We start from the raw sequence: 16,680 nt of genomic DNA, 5'->3' as shown, positions 1-16,680 counted from the left end.
TTGCACACATAGATTATTTAAGGGGTATATTTGAATGTCTAATGACCTCATTAAATCTCTTTTAAAAAATTATTTTCCTTCATTCTTGTTAGTAATTAACTTATATTTATTTATTCACATGGTTTCAAAAAAAACTATTAAATATTACATAGTTAAAAGTCTCCCTTATTTCTCTGGAAAAAAATTTTTTTTTTTTTATTTTTTAGCCACTTAGCTCACCTCCCCTAAGAAAGTCTTATCATTAATTTCGCAAGTATCATTCCAGAGATATTTTATGCACATACAAACCCAAACATATATTCCCCCCTTTAAAAAATACATAAATTATTGCATATTATACACACTGCTCTGTTCTTTGCTTTTTTTTTTTTAACTCAGTACATACTAGTGATCTTTCCATAATAGTATATTGCAAACTAGCAAGCTTCCTCGTCTTTTTAAGTAGCATAGTATTCTATTTTATGGACATTCATAATTTGTTGAATTAGTGGGCATTTGGATTATTCCCATATTCCCAGCCTTTTGCTAATGTTTAAATGATACTGTAACAACCATATATTTTCACTATTCATCACGTGTCTGCATATACATATATGATAAATTTCATTTCTGAAGAAATGGAATTATCTGGCCAAAGAGCATGTCCATTTATAACTTGATAAATTAGCCCATTGGGGGTTGAACTGATTTATATTCTCACCAGCAATATACGAGAGTACTTGTTTCCCCACACCTTCAATAGTATAAAAAAATCAAACCCATTACTATCCAGCCGATGCCGACTCATAGGGACCCTATAGGACAGAGTAAAGCTGCCCATAATTTCCAAGGAGTGGCTTTTGGATTCGAACTGCTGACCTTTTGGTTAGCAGCCAAACACTTAACCACTGCTCCACCAGGGCCCCTTCCGTAGCATAGCATGTTATAAAACTTTTAGATCTTTTTCAATCTGACTTTTGGAAAAAAATGTTATTGCATTTTCCTCTTATGACTGAGACTGAGCATCTTTTTTAAAGGTTTAAGAGCCGCTTTTATTTCTTTTTCCATGTATTCTTTGCTCGTTTTTCTATGGGGTTGTTTGTCTCTTTCTTAAAAATTTGTGTATATTTTATATATACAAAGCTTTTTACATATTAGGGAGATTAGTCCTTTGTGATATGGGTTGTGAACATTTCCCCACGGTTTTGTGTTTGGCTTTTTTTCTCTCCTTATTGTGGTTTTTGCCACCTGCAAGAAAACAGAAGTTCAGTATAGTCAGGTGTATCAGTTTTCTTTTAAGGCTCTAGGGTTTATGTCAGAGGTAAAAGGTCTCCTTTTCCTGGTGTTACAAAGGAATTCTTACATGAATTGTTCTAATATGTTAATAGTTTCATTTTCACATCTAAATCTTTGATGCACTTAAAATTTTTCTCGGTAAATTGCGTATGAGGTATGGGTTCAACTTTATTGCTCTCCAGATGGCTTCTTCGTTGTGAGTACAAAATTTTTCAATAAACCGTATTTTTTCCCCTACTGATTTGGGAGTCTATCTTTAGCATATAAAATTCCCAGCCTATTTGGGTCTATTTTCACCTTTTCTCTTTGGTTGCATTGGCTTGTTAGTTATTAATGTGCCAGTTCCACATTGTTTTGATCGTTAATTTGCTTTAAGATTTATCATTGCTACTTCTCCCTCATTATTCTTCCTTTTCAGTTTTCTATTTACACTTACTTTCTTAACAAATACATGACAAAAATTATTTTATTCAGTATGTATATTTTGAGCACCAGTTTTGTGCTGAGCACCGCCCAGATTCTTTCCTAGAAAGGAAGCCCAGGATGTATAAGACACTGGGGTCAGACCTCAAGAACAAGCAGCCTCCTTGAGGAGGGAAAGCACATACAGAACACGGGATGGGCATCAGCAGCTGAGGCCCTCACCTTGTGAGCTCACTGAGCAGAGGCCGCTGTGCCAGTGGATGACCTGGTCATGCAGCAGGCTCCTCCCACTAAACTCCAGATCTTCTTTCTGTTGATGGTGCTCACTGCCAATTAATCTTGGGCCGTGAACTTGAAATCAATTGCATTTTGGGTATCTGAGTGAATATAAAACAGTTCCCTGGAACTGCTTAAGCTTGTGGTAGGATATATTCAGAGGGCGTGTTCTGTGTTATGCCTGTAAATTACCTTAGACCTCTGTCAAAGACCATTTAATCACAGTTGTAGAATTAAAGTAGATTAACTGTCATATTTTTCACCCTAGTCTTTCTTCTCTTATCAGTATCACTATAAAAAATGAATATAGAGATGCTTTAATATCAATCACCCTGATTACTTTAATTCCCCTACAGGTGAACTGGAAATGGATCATATATATTATATTGATTATATGGAATATAATGGGAATATTTTTACTGGTGGATATTAATATTTGACATTAAATGAGCTGCAGAATAACTGATGTTTAGAATGTTTTCCTTTTCTATATAGCATGTTTCTAAATCTGGTAAAATCGTTTTGTAATTATTAGTTTGTGATTGACAACCCTCACCTTTTCTCCTAGGACAGCACTTGCTCTTCTCTTTCTGCCTCACAGACTGCTGCACAACAGATTCTTCTGATGGCTTAACCTTTCACCTGCCTGCTACACTTAGGGTTTGTCCTAGTTATCTAGTGCTGCTATAACGGAAATACCGCAAGAGGATGGCTTTAACAAACAGAAGTTTATTCTCTTACAGTTTAGAAGGCTAGAAGTCCAAATTCAGGGTGCCAGCTCTAGGGGAAGACTTTCCTTCTCTGTTGGCTCTGGGGGAAGGTCTTGTCTCCTTTCAACATCTGTGGGCCTGGCTTCCCTTGGAGATCTCCATGTGTCTTGGCATCAATCTTTCCCTGGATCTAAGAGGTTTTCAGTGCAGGGTCCCCAGGTCCAGGAGACACACTCTGCTCCCAGCTCTTCTCTCTTGGTGTAGGAGGTTCCTCTGTCTCTCCTCCTTTCTCTCTCCTTTTATCTCCTGTAAGATAAAAGGTGATGTAGGTCAAACCCTAGGGAACCTCCCCTTATATTGGATCAGGGCTATGACCTGAGTAAGGCTATTGCATCCCATCCTAATCTTCTTTAACATAACTTAATCTTGCCCCATTAACCATAGGCAGAGATGAGGATTTACCACACCTGGGACAATTACATCAGATCACAATACTGGGAATCATGGCCTTGCCAAGTTGACACATATTTTTTGGGGAACCCAGTTTGGTCCATGACAGTGTCCCTCAGGACTTGGCCTTGAGTCCTGTCCTATTCACTTTCTCTAATGTTTCCTTTGATCTTCAGAACACCACCTAAATATTGATGCCTCCCAAATTTATTTCAATAGTGTCTTGTATATACTATTGCTTGCATTTCTTACTGCCCCCCACCCCCGCCCTGCCATTGTACTCAGGAAATTGTACCACTATCTATTGTGATTTTCAGGGTAGAAACTTTATAGGTATCTATGATTCTTCTCTATCTTTTAGTGCTTCTACATTCAACCTATCAGCAAGTTATATATCAAGATCTCCTGACTACATCCCAAGTGCATCCATTCTATCTCTTCACAGCACCCCTTGGTGTAAGTCATAGGGATACCGCAACTGATCAATTGCAGTAGAGCTTCCTAACTTGTATCCTTCCTTCTACACCTGCCTCTCTCTATTCCAGTTTCCCATAGCAATAACAACGAGCCCCTTAATCTGTAAATCAGATCACATCATTCTTCTGTCTATTACCCTTCAGTGGGTTCCCACTACACTTGGAATGAAATTTGGTCTTAATACCATGACCAACAAGGTCCTGCACTTCTGGCCCCTCTTTGCCTCTTCAGCTATCCTCTTTTACTCTGCCCCTTGATTGTTAAGGTTTAACCATTCTGATTTTTTTTGTTCTTGTTTTTTTAATCCTTAAACATGCTAAGCTTTTATAAGGCCTAGAGGCTTTACTTGTTCTATTTCTACTGTCTAGAATGTTCTTGCTTGCTGAAAGTGAAGAGGACCTGAAGCACTTACTGATGAGGATCAAAGACCACAGTCTTCAGTATGGATTGCACCTCAACATAAAGAAAACAAAAATCCTCACAACTGGACCGATGAGCAACATCATGGTAAATGGAGAAAAGATTGAAGTTGTCAAGGATTTCATTTTACTTGGATCCACAATCAACAGCCATGGAAGCAGCAGTCAAGAAATCAAAAGACACATTGCATTGGGTAAATCTGCTGCAAAGGACCTCTTCAAAGTGTTGAAGAGCAAAGATGTCACCTTGAAGACTAAGGTGTGCCTGACCCAAGCCATGGTATTTTTAATTGCGTCACATGCATGTGAAAGCTGGACAGTGAATAAGGAAGACCGAAGAAGAGTTGATGCCTTTGAATTGTGGTGTTGGCAAAGAATATTGAATATACCATGGACTGCCAAAAGAACGAACAAATCTGTCTTGGAAGAAGTACAACCAGAATGCTCCTTAGAAGCAAGGATGGCAAGTCTGCATCTTACATACTTTGGACATGTCGTCAGAAGGGATCAGTCCCTGGAGAAGGACATCATGCTTGGCAGAGCACAGGGTCAGCGGAAAAGAGGAAGACCGTCAACGAAGTGGATTGACACAGTGGCTACAACAATAAGCTCAAGCATAACAATGATTGTGAGGATGGCTCCTGACCAGGCAGTGTTTTGTTCTGTTGTGCACAGGGCCGCTATGAGTCAGAACCGACTAGACGGCACCTAAGAACAACAACAGAATGTTCTTCTCCTGGCTGCTTATGTGGCTGGTTCTTCTCTTATCCAGGTCTTAAATGGCATTTCTCCAGAGGTCTTCCCTGATCACGTCTGCTGTCACCTCCAGTTTATTGTTCTCTACATCATTCCTTCTTTGTTTTCTTTATAGCATGCCCAAAGACTTATTTACTTTATTAAATATGCTTTCTAAGTCTGTTTACTTGACTTTTGTTCCATGGGGCAGGCCCTGTGTCTGCTGTGAATCTCATTACATGGCTAGTACCTAACACAGTGCCTGGCAAACAGTGAGTATTCAGTACAGTACATGTTTGTTAAACAAATTAATAAATGAAGAGCAACAATTGAGTGTTGGGATTACTGGAGAGTAGAAGAAAATATTTCTTTGTCAACTTTAGAGTAGAAATATGTGTTATGATAAAATAAAACAAAATATATCATTTCAGTTGCCAATTAAGACCCCAGATAGTTAAAAGCAACTATGTAATAAAAATTATTTCTGGGGAAGTGAGTGAAGAAGACTGCTACTGGAGTTTCCTTTGCAATTGTGAAGTTATGCTGTCGCAGTGACTTAGCACATGATAGGTTGTGTTCTCTATAAATTTGAAAGATATTACAAATTTCACTCAGATTATGCTTTACTATTCCCATCTTCAGTGAGCATGTTTAATTATCATTAGAAGCTGTCCAGTGATTATTATCCAAAAAAAAAAAAAAAAAAGAACCCATTGCCATCGAGTCGATTCTGACTTAAAGTGATTATGATAGTATTTAATGAGAAATAACAAGGTAGTTCATTTAGCAGGCATTTATTATCCTGTGCTAGTTAGACCTGGTTCCTGTCCTCAAGGAGCCTCACAGACAAGTAGGGGTGATACTATTATAAAGAAATCATTACTGTTTTCTGTGATGGTATCAAAAAATGGCAGATACAAAGATCATGGTGAAACAAATGAGGGTGTTTTCAGATATGGGCAGGGCATAGAAAATGTCCTGAAGGAGATGACTGGAGTATGGTTTTGAAGGAATAAGAATTTGCCAGGTGGTCAGACTTTTGGGCCAGAGGAATGGAATATACAAAGACATAGAAGCATTTTTAGGGTAGTTGTTCTGAGATCTGTAAATTCGTTATGAACCAGTCATACAGAAATATAGGAGGGGAATAAACAATGAGATTGAAGAGTTAGGTAAAACCATATTATAAACATTTTGTATGCTGTGAATGCAGATTAGACATTACCCATCAGGTGTGTGTGGTGGGGGGTGGAGGCTTTGAATGGTTTTTATCTTGACAATAATGGGATTATTAATTTATATTTCCAAAAGGTTATTAAAGTATGGAGAATGACTTGGAATAGGAGGAATCTGGTAGTGGAAATTGAAGGCATGGATGAGATTACCCAGGAAGGGTATTGTCTTAGTTATGACAGAAATACCACAAGTGGTTGGCATCAACAAAGACAAATTTATTTCCTCACAACAGAGTAGGCTAAAAGTCCAAATTCAGGGCATCAGCTCCAGGGGAAGGCTTTCTCTCTCTGTTGGTTCTGGAGGAAGGTCCATCTCATCAATCTTCCCCTGGACTAGAAGCTTCTCCATGCAGGAACCCTGGATCCAAAGGATGTACTCTGCTCTTGGGACTGCTTTCTTGGTGGTATGAGGTTCCCCAGCCTCTCTGCTTGCTTCTCTCTTTTATATCCCAAAAGAAACTGGCTCAAGACACAATCTGGTACTGTAGATTGGGTCTGCCTCTCCAACGCAGCTGCAGCCCATCCCCCTTCATTAACATCGTAGAGACAGGATTTACACCACATAGGAAAATCACATCAGATAAAAAATGGTGGACAGTCACACAATACTGGGAATCATGGCCATTTTGGGGGATACATTTCAATCCATGACACATAGAGTGAGAGAAGTGAATGATGGTCCCCGGAGGAGCACCAGCCGTAGCCATGGGAGGAGACAAAGCTCCTTCAGAGGAGATGGAGATAGGTCCTAAGTAGCAGATGAAAAAAGCAACGTGTCACAGAAGCCAAGGGAAGAGATTTTTTTTTTAATGAAGGAAAGAGTGATCAATGTCAGAAAGATCAAGTGAGATAAAAATTAACATATGAAGATTGGATTTCTTAATCAAAATACCTTTAGTGGTCTTAGAGCTCTTGTGACACAGTGGTTGAGAGCTCAGCTGCTCACTAAGAGGTAAGCAGTTCAAATCTACCAGGCACTCTTTGGAAACCCTATGGGGCAGTTCAGCTGTGTCGTGTAGTGTCACTTGAGTCAGATTTGACTCGATGGCAACAGGTTTGGGTTTTTTTGTTTTTGGTGTTAGTGTCCTTAGCAAGAGTAGTGTTGGTGGGATGATGGAGGCAAAAATCAGATGAGGTGTGTTGGTGGATGAAAGAGAAAGGAGGAAATGACCACAACCTAGGCCAGGCATAGAGCCAGTGGAGGTTCGCATTTGCTTGTGCTGTTTTGTTTTCAATAAATGGTAGAGAAGTGAACATGATTGTATACTGAGAGGAAGAAGGCACAGGAGCTGGGCTTTCAATGCAAGAACTGCACTTCTGTGTAACATTAGCTTTAGATAAAAAAAAAAAAAATTTTTTTTTATAGGTGGAGCAAAAGGTATTCCTACAAAAGATAAGAGATATTGGGAAGGAAGTGGGTTCTGAGAGAAAAGGGAATGAAGATGGATGGCCCTTAAGGAGAGAGATGATTGTTTGGAGCAAGATGCTGTGAGGATGGGGAACATCGGTGAGTGACTCTAAGGACTAAGCTGAGCTTGAAGGCACAGGTGTACAGTGGCCCAGCTCCCCCTGCAGCAGCCTGGACATCAGGTCCCAGACTGAGAATTCTCTGGATAGACTCCCAAAAGGTAAATGGGGTGAGGCAGCTGAGGCCACCGGTAGTGAGATGATAGTTGAAGCAATGTGACTCAATAGAGAAAACCAGTCTAGCCGGGGAAGTGAGCAGAGGGAAGCAACAAAAAGGGGCCTGAAAAGAGATGGATGAGGGCCTAGAGACTTGAGTGAGGTGAGAGGAGCACTTGTGTTGTGAGTCATGGAAGGAGGGCCAGTCCTAGAAAGATAGGAGACTGCTGGTAAGCAGTGCAACAGAATTACGTAGCTAAATTGACATTCCTTTACCAGTTACCTGGGAAAGTCCGTGTTCTGCATTTACTCTGCCATTGCCCAGAAAGGTATGGAAAACACCTCTTGGAATTATGCTTAGAATATGCGACATATTTTTTGACTATCTGAAGTATTGGTAATTCTTAGCCCTTTCGGGGGTGGATTTGATTTTTGCAAACTGCCAAGTCATTTAGAGCCAAGTTTGGTGAATAAAATAGCTGATCTAACTGGGTAATATCATTTTTGGTAGAAACAGAAAAGTGAATTTAAAACACTGCTGATTTTGTTACGAGGCCCTTATAACAGTTTCCAAAGAGAAGAAATGACAGCACCTTTGGAAAATATGTATCCTCTCAAAGTAACTAGTCTGAGGAGCCCATTCTTTTGGATGTAAACATATTAATAGACTTTAGGTCACATTCCTTTAGAGCTACAGAGTACTCAATAAATGCTGATGTAAACTTTAGAAGGCATCATATCATTATTATCCATGAACTCTTTTGTATGCCCTCATTATTGAAATCCTTTATGCCAAGGTAATGTTGAAAGTGGTGAGATGGAACAAGAATATTTCTATAGTCGAATTGTCCTGCTTTTTTTTTTTTTTTTTTAATTTATGATCTATTTCTTTACCTGTAAACTGGAAAAACAGAATTTTTATTGTCTGCTAGAGCATCTAAGATGAAAGGTTATGGTAAAGGTATAGGCAAAACCATTTTATTATTATAACTTAATTTGTCCAAATTTCTATATGGTTATGATTAGAGAGTCTGCTAGTTCTCTATCTCCTTGACCTAAGTGACTATTTTTGTCATGAAATTCCTATCCTTGCAAAGTAGCACTGATGGCAGAAACCACATTGAAAAATAGCATGGGAAGTAGCTATAAACTACAGAATAATTAACCTGAAATGGGAATTTCTAACAGTATAATGATGGAAGAATTACTGTCCTGACTCCAAAAGAGGGGAGTACCTAGCCTCCAACCATGTGGAAAGTCTGCTCTGCCAGCATCCTTGCCCTTTGTGATTCACTTGCCGGAGAATGCGCTGCTGTCTTGTGGGTTGCCTTCATCTCATCTTTTTACTTAAGTCAGCTGCTTACCAAAAGGGAAAGAATATACAGTGTTTCTCAGTGGGGGAGCACTATTGGCATTTTGAGTAGATAGGCCTTCCTTGTGCGTGGGGCTTTCCCAGCTTCTCAGAATAGCTGGCACCCCTGCTTCCTGGCCCTAAATGCCAATAGCCCCCACAAGGCACACTTCCAAATGCCTCTGGTTGTTTACGGACTGCCAGGGCCTGGACTTGTTTACAGAAAAGCCAAGGAAGCCTCTCACTCTTTAGTTTTTTTCATTTTCTCTCTTTTTTTTTTTTCCTTCCTTTTTTGTTTTCTTTGTTTGTGGTATGAAAAAAAGATAAATGAGATGAAGGAATCATTATTAAAGAAAGAAAGACTGAATACAAGGGAAGGCTAAGGGAGAGCAGAAGAAAGGCGATAGAAAATAAAGTGGTCATGGGGAAGCTGGAAAAAATGTTTCTACCATATTCCTCTGTGGTCTCTTGTGGTTTTCCCTGAAGCCAAGAATAAGATTTCCTGTAAGGACAGTCATGTGTTGTACGTTATAGGTTACAACTGATTGCAGAGACACTCTTAAATAAATTTCGTAGAAAATATAGTTAAAATTGTGTAAGTGTTTAAATCTAGACCTATAAAGAGAATAACCTGTTATAAGGCAAGTTTATCTCTGACTTCGTTGAAAGGGGGATCTCATTACTGATAGGCCCAAGCCCCTTATTTTAAAATGATGTTTACTTACATAATTGCCCAAGAGCATGGACTCCAAAATAATTTCAGCTCCTATGTAGCAAGTTTTTATTTTAAATTTTTACAAAAAAGTAGTTCTCCGTCTGTGCCAATACTATTTTCTTAAAAACAGTGTACCTGGCTGGCATTTAAAAATTATAACCTTTAGCTTGCCATGATTGCTAAAGTCATCTGTTGTGTAATTTAAAAATCTGCACTAACACTTGTGGACCATTCATGCCATACTGAAGCTGATTTTCTACTTTATTTTTTCAGTTGTTCATGGTGGACAATGGAGCAGATGACTGGAGAATAGCCATGACTTATGAGCGTATTTTCTTCATCTGCTTGGAAATACTGGTGTGTGCTATTCATCCCATACCTGGGAATTATACGTTCACATGGACGGCCCGGCTTGCCTTCTCCTATGCCCCATCCACAACCACCGCTGATGTGGATATTATTTTATCTATACCAATGTTCTTAAGACTCTATCTGATTGCCAGAGTCATGCTTTTACATAGCAAACTTTTCACTGATGCCTCCTCTAGAAGCATTGGAGCACTTAATAAGATAAACTTCAATACGCGTTTTGTTATGAAGACTTTAATGACTATATGCCCAGGAACTGTACTCTTGGTTTTTAGTATCTCATTATGGATAATTGCCGCATGGACTGTCCGAGCTTGTGAAAGGTAAGTTTGTTTCTTTTCCTGAGAACATAATCTGCCATATGGTGTCCTCTAAAATGGAGAACACATTTTAGATTTCAGGCACATAGTGCCTGAAAATTTTGGGTTCTCTAATGAGTTTTTTTTTTTTTAATGACTGTGACAAAACTTTCAAGACCTTCGCATAGAGAAATGCCTTCATGATTGTGTGTTTTTCTTTGTAATTTGGTCAGTTTTCAATAGGGGGCTACCTTTATAATCTGTCAGAATTTGGAGACCTGGAAATTGTGCAGCAGGCTTCCATTGGAAACCTTTGTTTAATGGTAATCCTGAGACATTTTGGTGGCGGATTGGTTATGGCTGAGAGAGAAGTCCAGGGGAAAAGGGGTGATGCAGGATATCTGAATGTTAGGCAGTATCTCCAAGTGGTTTGTTGATTTTAGTGCCTATCCATAATTGTGTTCCTGTGATTATCTGGCAAACTATTTTGCGGATATGTGAATTAGATTTTATTAAACTTTTAAATATCAGTGAAAAGAAGCAGTGTGTATTTGTTTTACAGTCTGAAGAGCTCTAGCATCTAGAGCTAGACACACATTCTCAGGATCCGGGAGCTGTGGAGTGAGTCGGAGTTAATCAGTATAGTATCAGGAATGTTAACTTAGGTTTTAACAAACCAACAAAAATGGATTTGTGACATAAACAGAGGAACTCTATTATAATGAGGGGTGGAAAACACTCATTACGACCTTGGTTAAGAAAATTCCTGTTCAAATTTGCAACAGAGATTGGAATGTTGTAGAAGTTTTCTACGACTGCTGAATGTTCAGATGCTGGTCTTTGTAGTAGCCAGTTTTGTTTTTTTTTTTTAGTTTAATTTTTTAAAACCAAAGTTATACATACACATAGTTCAAAGAGCAAAAAAAATCTGTATCAGAGTTATTGCAAAAAAAGAGCAAACCCACAACCCCTCCGCCACAAAGTAATCCCTGCTTTCCCGGAGCAGTCACTTTAAATTATTTTAGCCCCTTGCTTTGGTAATTGCTCTCCACATTTCTAAATAAAAGTACTTATCTTGCTACGTCTTGATTTTGTAGTTTTGAACTATCTTTTGACCTCCCACTGTGGAAGTTGACTTTTCTGTTTACTTTCGCATACATGCACACACCCCTTTTTCAGATCCCCCACCAAATAATTTCTATCCCCATCGTCCCAGTAAGTTAAATACCAATGATTTATATTCAGTGGTTACATTATTATGGCTATGTAAATAGCATTTGTAGCCAAACAGTATACTATATTATAATCTTTTTGCTTTTCCTGCATGTCTTTTCATTTCCTCTGGAATTAATAATTGTCTGATTTTTATTTGTTTAGTTTTCTCAGTTTTTCATTTGCTTATTTTCCTGTATATATATCACTAAATCATCTTTGAATTCTCCCAGATTATGTAAATAACCTTTTAATATATTAAAATATATTACACAATGTATAAATTTCGACTTCTTTTTTAGAAATAGTTCTTGTACTTTCTGAGCTGCTGCTTCATCTTGGGGATTTTCTTTGGCTGGCTTCTATGTTGAGTACCCTTTTTGCTTTGGCCCTTTTTTTCCTCCCACTTTCTTCATGTATTCCATCATTTTGACAGAATTCATCCCCAGTAGCTTCTAGAGAAAGAGTAGTGTGTGAGAGTTGTGGTTTTTTTGAGGCCTTCTACAAATGGAAAAATACTCTATTCTTCTCTCATATTTAATTGATAATCGGGCTGGATATAAAACTCCAAAATGGAAATCACTTTCAAAATTTTGTCCTCTGGCTCCTAAGGTCTAGCAGTTAATGCCATTCTCATTTTTCATCCTTTCAGGAAGCTTTTGAGATCTGTTTTAAAATTGCACAAGGATTCATCTTACTTAATCCATTGTACTGGGAATTTTGTGGGACTTTTTAATCTTGTAATTCATGACCATCAGTTATTGGGAAGTTTCTTAAGTTATTTAGTGATTTTATTTTCAGTTTTTTGTTATGTGGATATTGGCCCATTTATATTAATTTTCTTACCTTCGTTTTGTACTATTTTTCCATCTCTGGTTTTGCTCTGTTATGAGAAATTTTGTATTCCACACTTTCTATTGAGATTTTATCTCTACTATAAAAAAAATTTATATTAATTCTAGTATCTCATTTTTTATCTCTGAATGCTCTTTTTTTAAATACCACCATGCTTTTATTTCATAGATGTATTATTTTATTTCTCTGGAGTTGTTAGTAAGACTTTTTGACAGTTTTTTCTCCTTGTATGTTTTTTGTTCCTTCCCCTGAAGATAAATTTTTCAGTTAGTTTTGGGTTCTATGTTGAGTTTTTTCTTAAATGTTTAGATATCCTTGGCTGTCTGCTTATTCTTGTGAGTGGGGCACTAAAGAGCTGATTGAAGATTTTGGGCGTATCTGGGGTTCCTTGGATGTGGACTTCACTAAAGGGCGATTGTGGGGCACAAAACACTGATTTCAGTATCGTTACATACTTTATATTTTCTGTGGACAATCTGGTCAACACAAGAGAAAGCTTTACTACTGTCATGAGGGTAGAAACCTCATGACATCACCCTGATAATTGAAAGACAAGGGAAAGAAGAAATCTCAACAGTTAATAAGGAGTCCCTCGGTGGTGCAAATGTTTACCACACTTGGCTGCTAACTGAAAGGCTGGAGGTTGGAGTCCACCCAGAGGTGCCTTGGAAGAAAGACCTGGAGATCTTCTGAAAAATCAGCTGTTGAAAACCCTATGCAGGACAGTTCTACTGTGACACACATGGGGTTGCCAAGGCAACTGGTTCAACAGTTAATATGTAGCCATTTACTCACTGTCCGGTTTCAGTACAGCAGTCCTGCTATCTGCTGCATTTAGTACACTGTAGTCCACAAACCTTGTGTTTTACCCTCTTTAGGCAATAAATTTCCAAACGATGCCAGGTTGGGAAAAGGCAATTATCCAGCCACACAGAGTGGAAGAAGGACCCTAGGATTCCAACAGCTTTTATGCAGTCTTTAACCTGCCCTCCCATTTGACACTGTATTATTACCCCCACTTTCAAGGAGGTACAGGTGTCAACAATTCCTGAGTCTTTGGTGAGGGAGTTGGGCCCCACTGTAAATATGGCTGCCGCTTGGGTGTTCTCTGTTGCTCTAGCATTCAGCTTCCTCAAGTCAGGTAAGTCCATTATCACTTGTCCATCTATTTCCTAGCTTCTTTGATACTGTCTTGTCACTTATTTTTGTTGCCCTTATGGGGATTTATGCCTTTTTTTTTGGTTTGTTTTAAAATTATTTATACTCATTTTAGGGAGTCTAATTTTTTTTTTTTTTTAAAAGGGATTGCTGATGCTGGCAGGTTTGTTGAGTTCATCTGCTTTAACAGGAAATTCTGTAGTGACTAGTTTTTATTATCGTGTATCTGAAGCACCGTTTTTAGAACTTCGCTGCATAATTACAGAATTTGAAGTTTAATCGTTTCTTTTTAAAGAAAGGTCTACTCCTTATGGTAATGCTTTGTTTCCTAGCAATCATGATATTTAGAGGCTTATGATATTTTCTGGAGCAGATGTACCTATAACTTTGAAGAATAAATATGGAAGACTTCAGTAGATCTACTTATTTAGGTTATAAAGATTACCCTTAATTTACAATTTGCAAAAGAGTGTAATGGTGGGGTAAAAGCATAGTTTAAAAATATGTACGTCTCTGCAGGTGTTTTCTCATGCATCTGCTTTCCAAGAGTCAATCAAAATAGCCTCAAAATTGTGCCCAGGCCAAAATTTTCAAAAATGGTTCATTGTAACTGTTTTAGCCCATTGTCACTAAGTGTACAAAGCCTCAGGCAAGCTGGGGCAGCCCAAATTTATGTGTATGTGTTAGCATGCACAGACTGGTAAATGATGGACCATTTCTGTTTTCATATAAGGAGGCAGTACCCCAAACCAAACCAAACCCAGTGCTGTCGAGTCGATTCTGACTCATAGTGACCCTATAAGAAGTGAAAATTGTCCATTTCTTATCAAGAATCTGTAGCCAGCAGTTACATAAAGAGAACAAATCAGTGGTATGCTGGGGCGTTGCTGACTCTAGGTTGGGATCCCAGGATTTAGTCCTAGTTTGGTAATTTAGGGTTGAGTGACCTCAGGCCAACAACCACACTGCTTCTTTTTGCCTTGGTTTCTTCATCGGCAAACTAAATGGTGTGATAAGCTCACTCCTACCAAAGGTGATATTTTATGATTGTAGAAATGTATGAAGAAAAAAAAAATCATTAGCCAGTATTGTGATAGTAGAAAATTTTCCATATTTGTTATATCACCAAACTTCTCATTTTGCTGCACGAAATCTCCAGGTTGTGCCATATAAGATACGAAGCTGTGAAAAATAGTTTTTCACAAAATTGTAATTTTGAACATGATGTCACCAGCATCTGACAATTTCTTGGATGTTTATTTTCTGGCTGCTTTTTTCTCCCTTCTTTTGTTCTGTAAAGTTTCTGATTCTTAATACAACACAAAACTCTTCTGTTTCTTTGGTTTTGGAATTTGAATTTGAGGAACACCACCTGTCAGTCTTTGCTTCAAGCATCCTCTCACATTAAAAGGGGACTCATACCTGATAGAAATACTCTTCCTAGTTAATTTGAAGACAACTAAAAATATTTTCAAAAGAGAACTTCTGAGAGAGGCATATGACTTTTTGGAGAAGTTTGGTGTTTCAAACCCATCCTTCTTCTTCCATGGAGCACACAGCATTTTCCGATCCTGTCAGAGATTCTGGAACATATCCTCCACCAATGGGGAGAGTATCCTATCAGAGGCATCTATCATGTGTATCTAATTTACCTGTAAGTAATAAAAGGAGCCCTGGTGGCACAGTGGTTAAAGTGGATCCATTGCTAACCAAAAAGGTCTGTTGTTCGCAAACCGCCGGTGGCTCTGTGGGAGAAAGATGGGGCAGTCTCCTTCTGTAGAGATTTACAGCCTTGGAAACCCTGTGGGGTCACCATGAGTCAGAATGGACTTGACAGCAGTGGGGTTTTGGTTGTGAGTAATAAAAAGTTATTTTATTTTATTTTTGTTGTTTTTGGTGAGTGACAGGAAGAAGCATAGTGTGTGACAAGAATGAGTTCAGATTATCTGACATGATTTCTGCTGCCTACATTTGGCAAGAGGAAGCTGCCCCAGACCAGAGGGCAGTAATCCATTTTCTCTGTGGTTTGGCCTTGTGTTGAGTTCAGACTTCAGGACCAAGAAGAAAACTCTGTTGTGAAGCAGCCTGGGAGGTGTGGCCTGGTCCTGTTGAATGTGTTATGTTTACTGAGTCCCAGGCCAAGGAGTTTAATGGAGCTGTGGTAGGAGAAATTTCATGAACATGTATGTCTTGGAAGAAACCTAGACCCCAAAGCTTGGTGTCCTGAAAATCAGTAATTATCCAGTCCTGACTCATACCTTTTGATGCCTCTCTAGTTTTGTGAAGATGTTAAAGGCATGTGTTCCACTGAAAGTGTGTTTCACTGGACACTTTCTGAGGAAGGTGAGTGGCTGTCTTTGCAAGAGGTGGGACTGGATATTGTGGGTCAGTGCTGTGTTACACAAAAGTAAAGAATGTTTGTGTTTGGTTTTACTACAAGAGTTCTTAGAGCATTTAATATGTGCCTATGCACTGGGAATCTCCCAAGAGGGAGAAAAAGCATTTACTTGGCCATGTCTTCTGGGCACAAGGTTGGCATGCATCAATCCTGAAGTCTCAGAGCTAGAAAGGGTTTGCAGTCTCCTCCACTGCTGGGGAATTTGTTTCTTTGTTCGATATATTCATTTCTTTTTTGACATTGAGGTTTATGACAGGAGGGAGGAGGAATTAGGATGGAGAGGAAAGAGAGGTAAAAGGTGAGCTAGGAATTTTGATGACAGCCTTACCAAGCAGAAGATAATGTATAACCAACTAAAGATGGTAGGTACTATTTTTGTTGCTGGAAAAGACTCATTTAATTAGGACATCAGTGGCCAAAGAAACTTGTTCTTCTTATTCATCCCATTGTTTTATCTTTAAGGATGTTTAAATATGCATTAACTAATCGGCCTCAGTTAAGAGGGTAAACTTTCTGAAAATTATTCGAGAATGATTTGCGCTTTCTGGAGGTAGAAAAACGGGAGAAGCAAACAATGGAACTTGTTTTGAAAAGCTTCTATTTCTAAAGCTACATTAAAATGGATTCTTAATCCATTAAAATGGATTAAGGATGAATTCTTTTCATCATTAAAAATTAACAGATTAAAATCAGCCTGGTG

General features: G+C 38.5%; 1 protein-coding gene across 3 annotated transcripts in view; it reads left to right on the top strand.

Annotated features, from left to right (window-relative positions):
- KCNN2 (potassium calcium-activated channel subfamily N member 2) overlaps nt 1-16,680 on the top strand; it is a 160,387-nt gene that overhangs the window by 38,303 nt on the left and 105,404 nt on the right. The window contains exons 2-3 of one of the 3 annotated variants that reach the window (XM_049873644.1): nt 3,980-4,658; nt 9,963-10,381. The exons of 1 other annotated variant lie outside the window; for it this stretch is intronic. In XM_049873644.1, coding sequence (XP_049729601.1) covers nt 3,981-4,658; nt 9,963-10,381 — 1,097 coding nt within the window. In that variant the 5' untranslated portion in view covers nt 3,980. The remainder of the gene's footprint in view (nt 1-3,979; nt 4,659-9,962; nt 10,382-16,680) is intronic. One more of the 3 variants, XM_049873643.1, reaches the window with a different exon arrangement.

The sequence above is a fragment of the Elephas maximus genome, chromosome 2 (genome assembly GCF_024166365.1).
Source record: "Elephas maximus indicus isolate mEleMax1 chromosome 2, mEleMax1 primary haplotype, whole genome shotgun sequence".
Taxonomy (NCBI): Eukaryota; Metazoa; Chordata; class Mammalia; order Proboscidea; family Elephantidae; genus Elephas; species Elephas maximus.
This window is presented reverse-complemented; position numbering and strand designations above follow the sequence as displayed.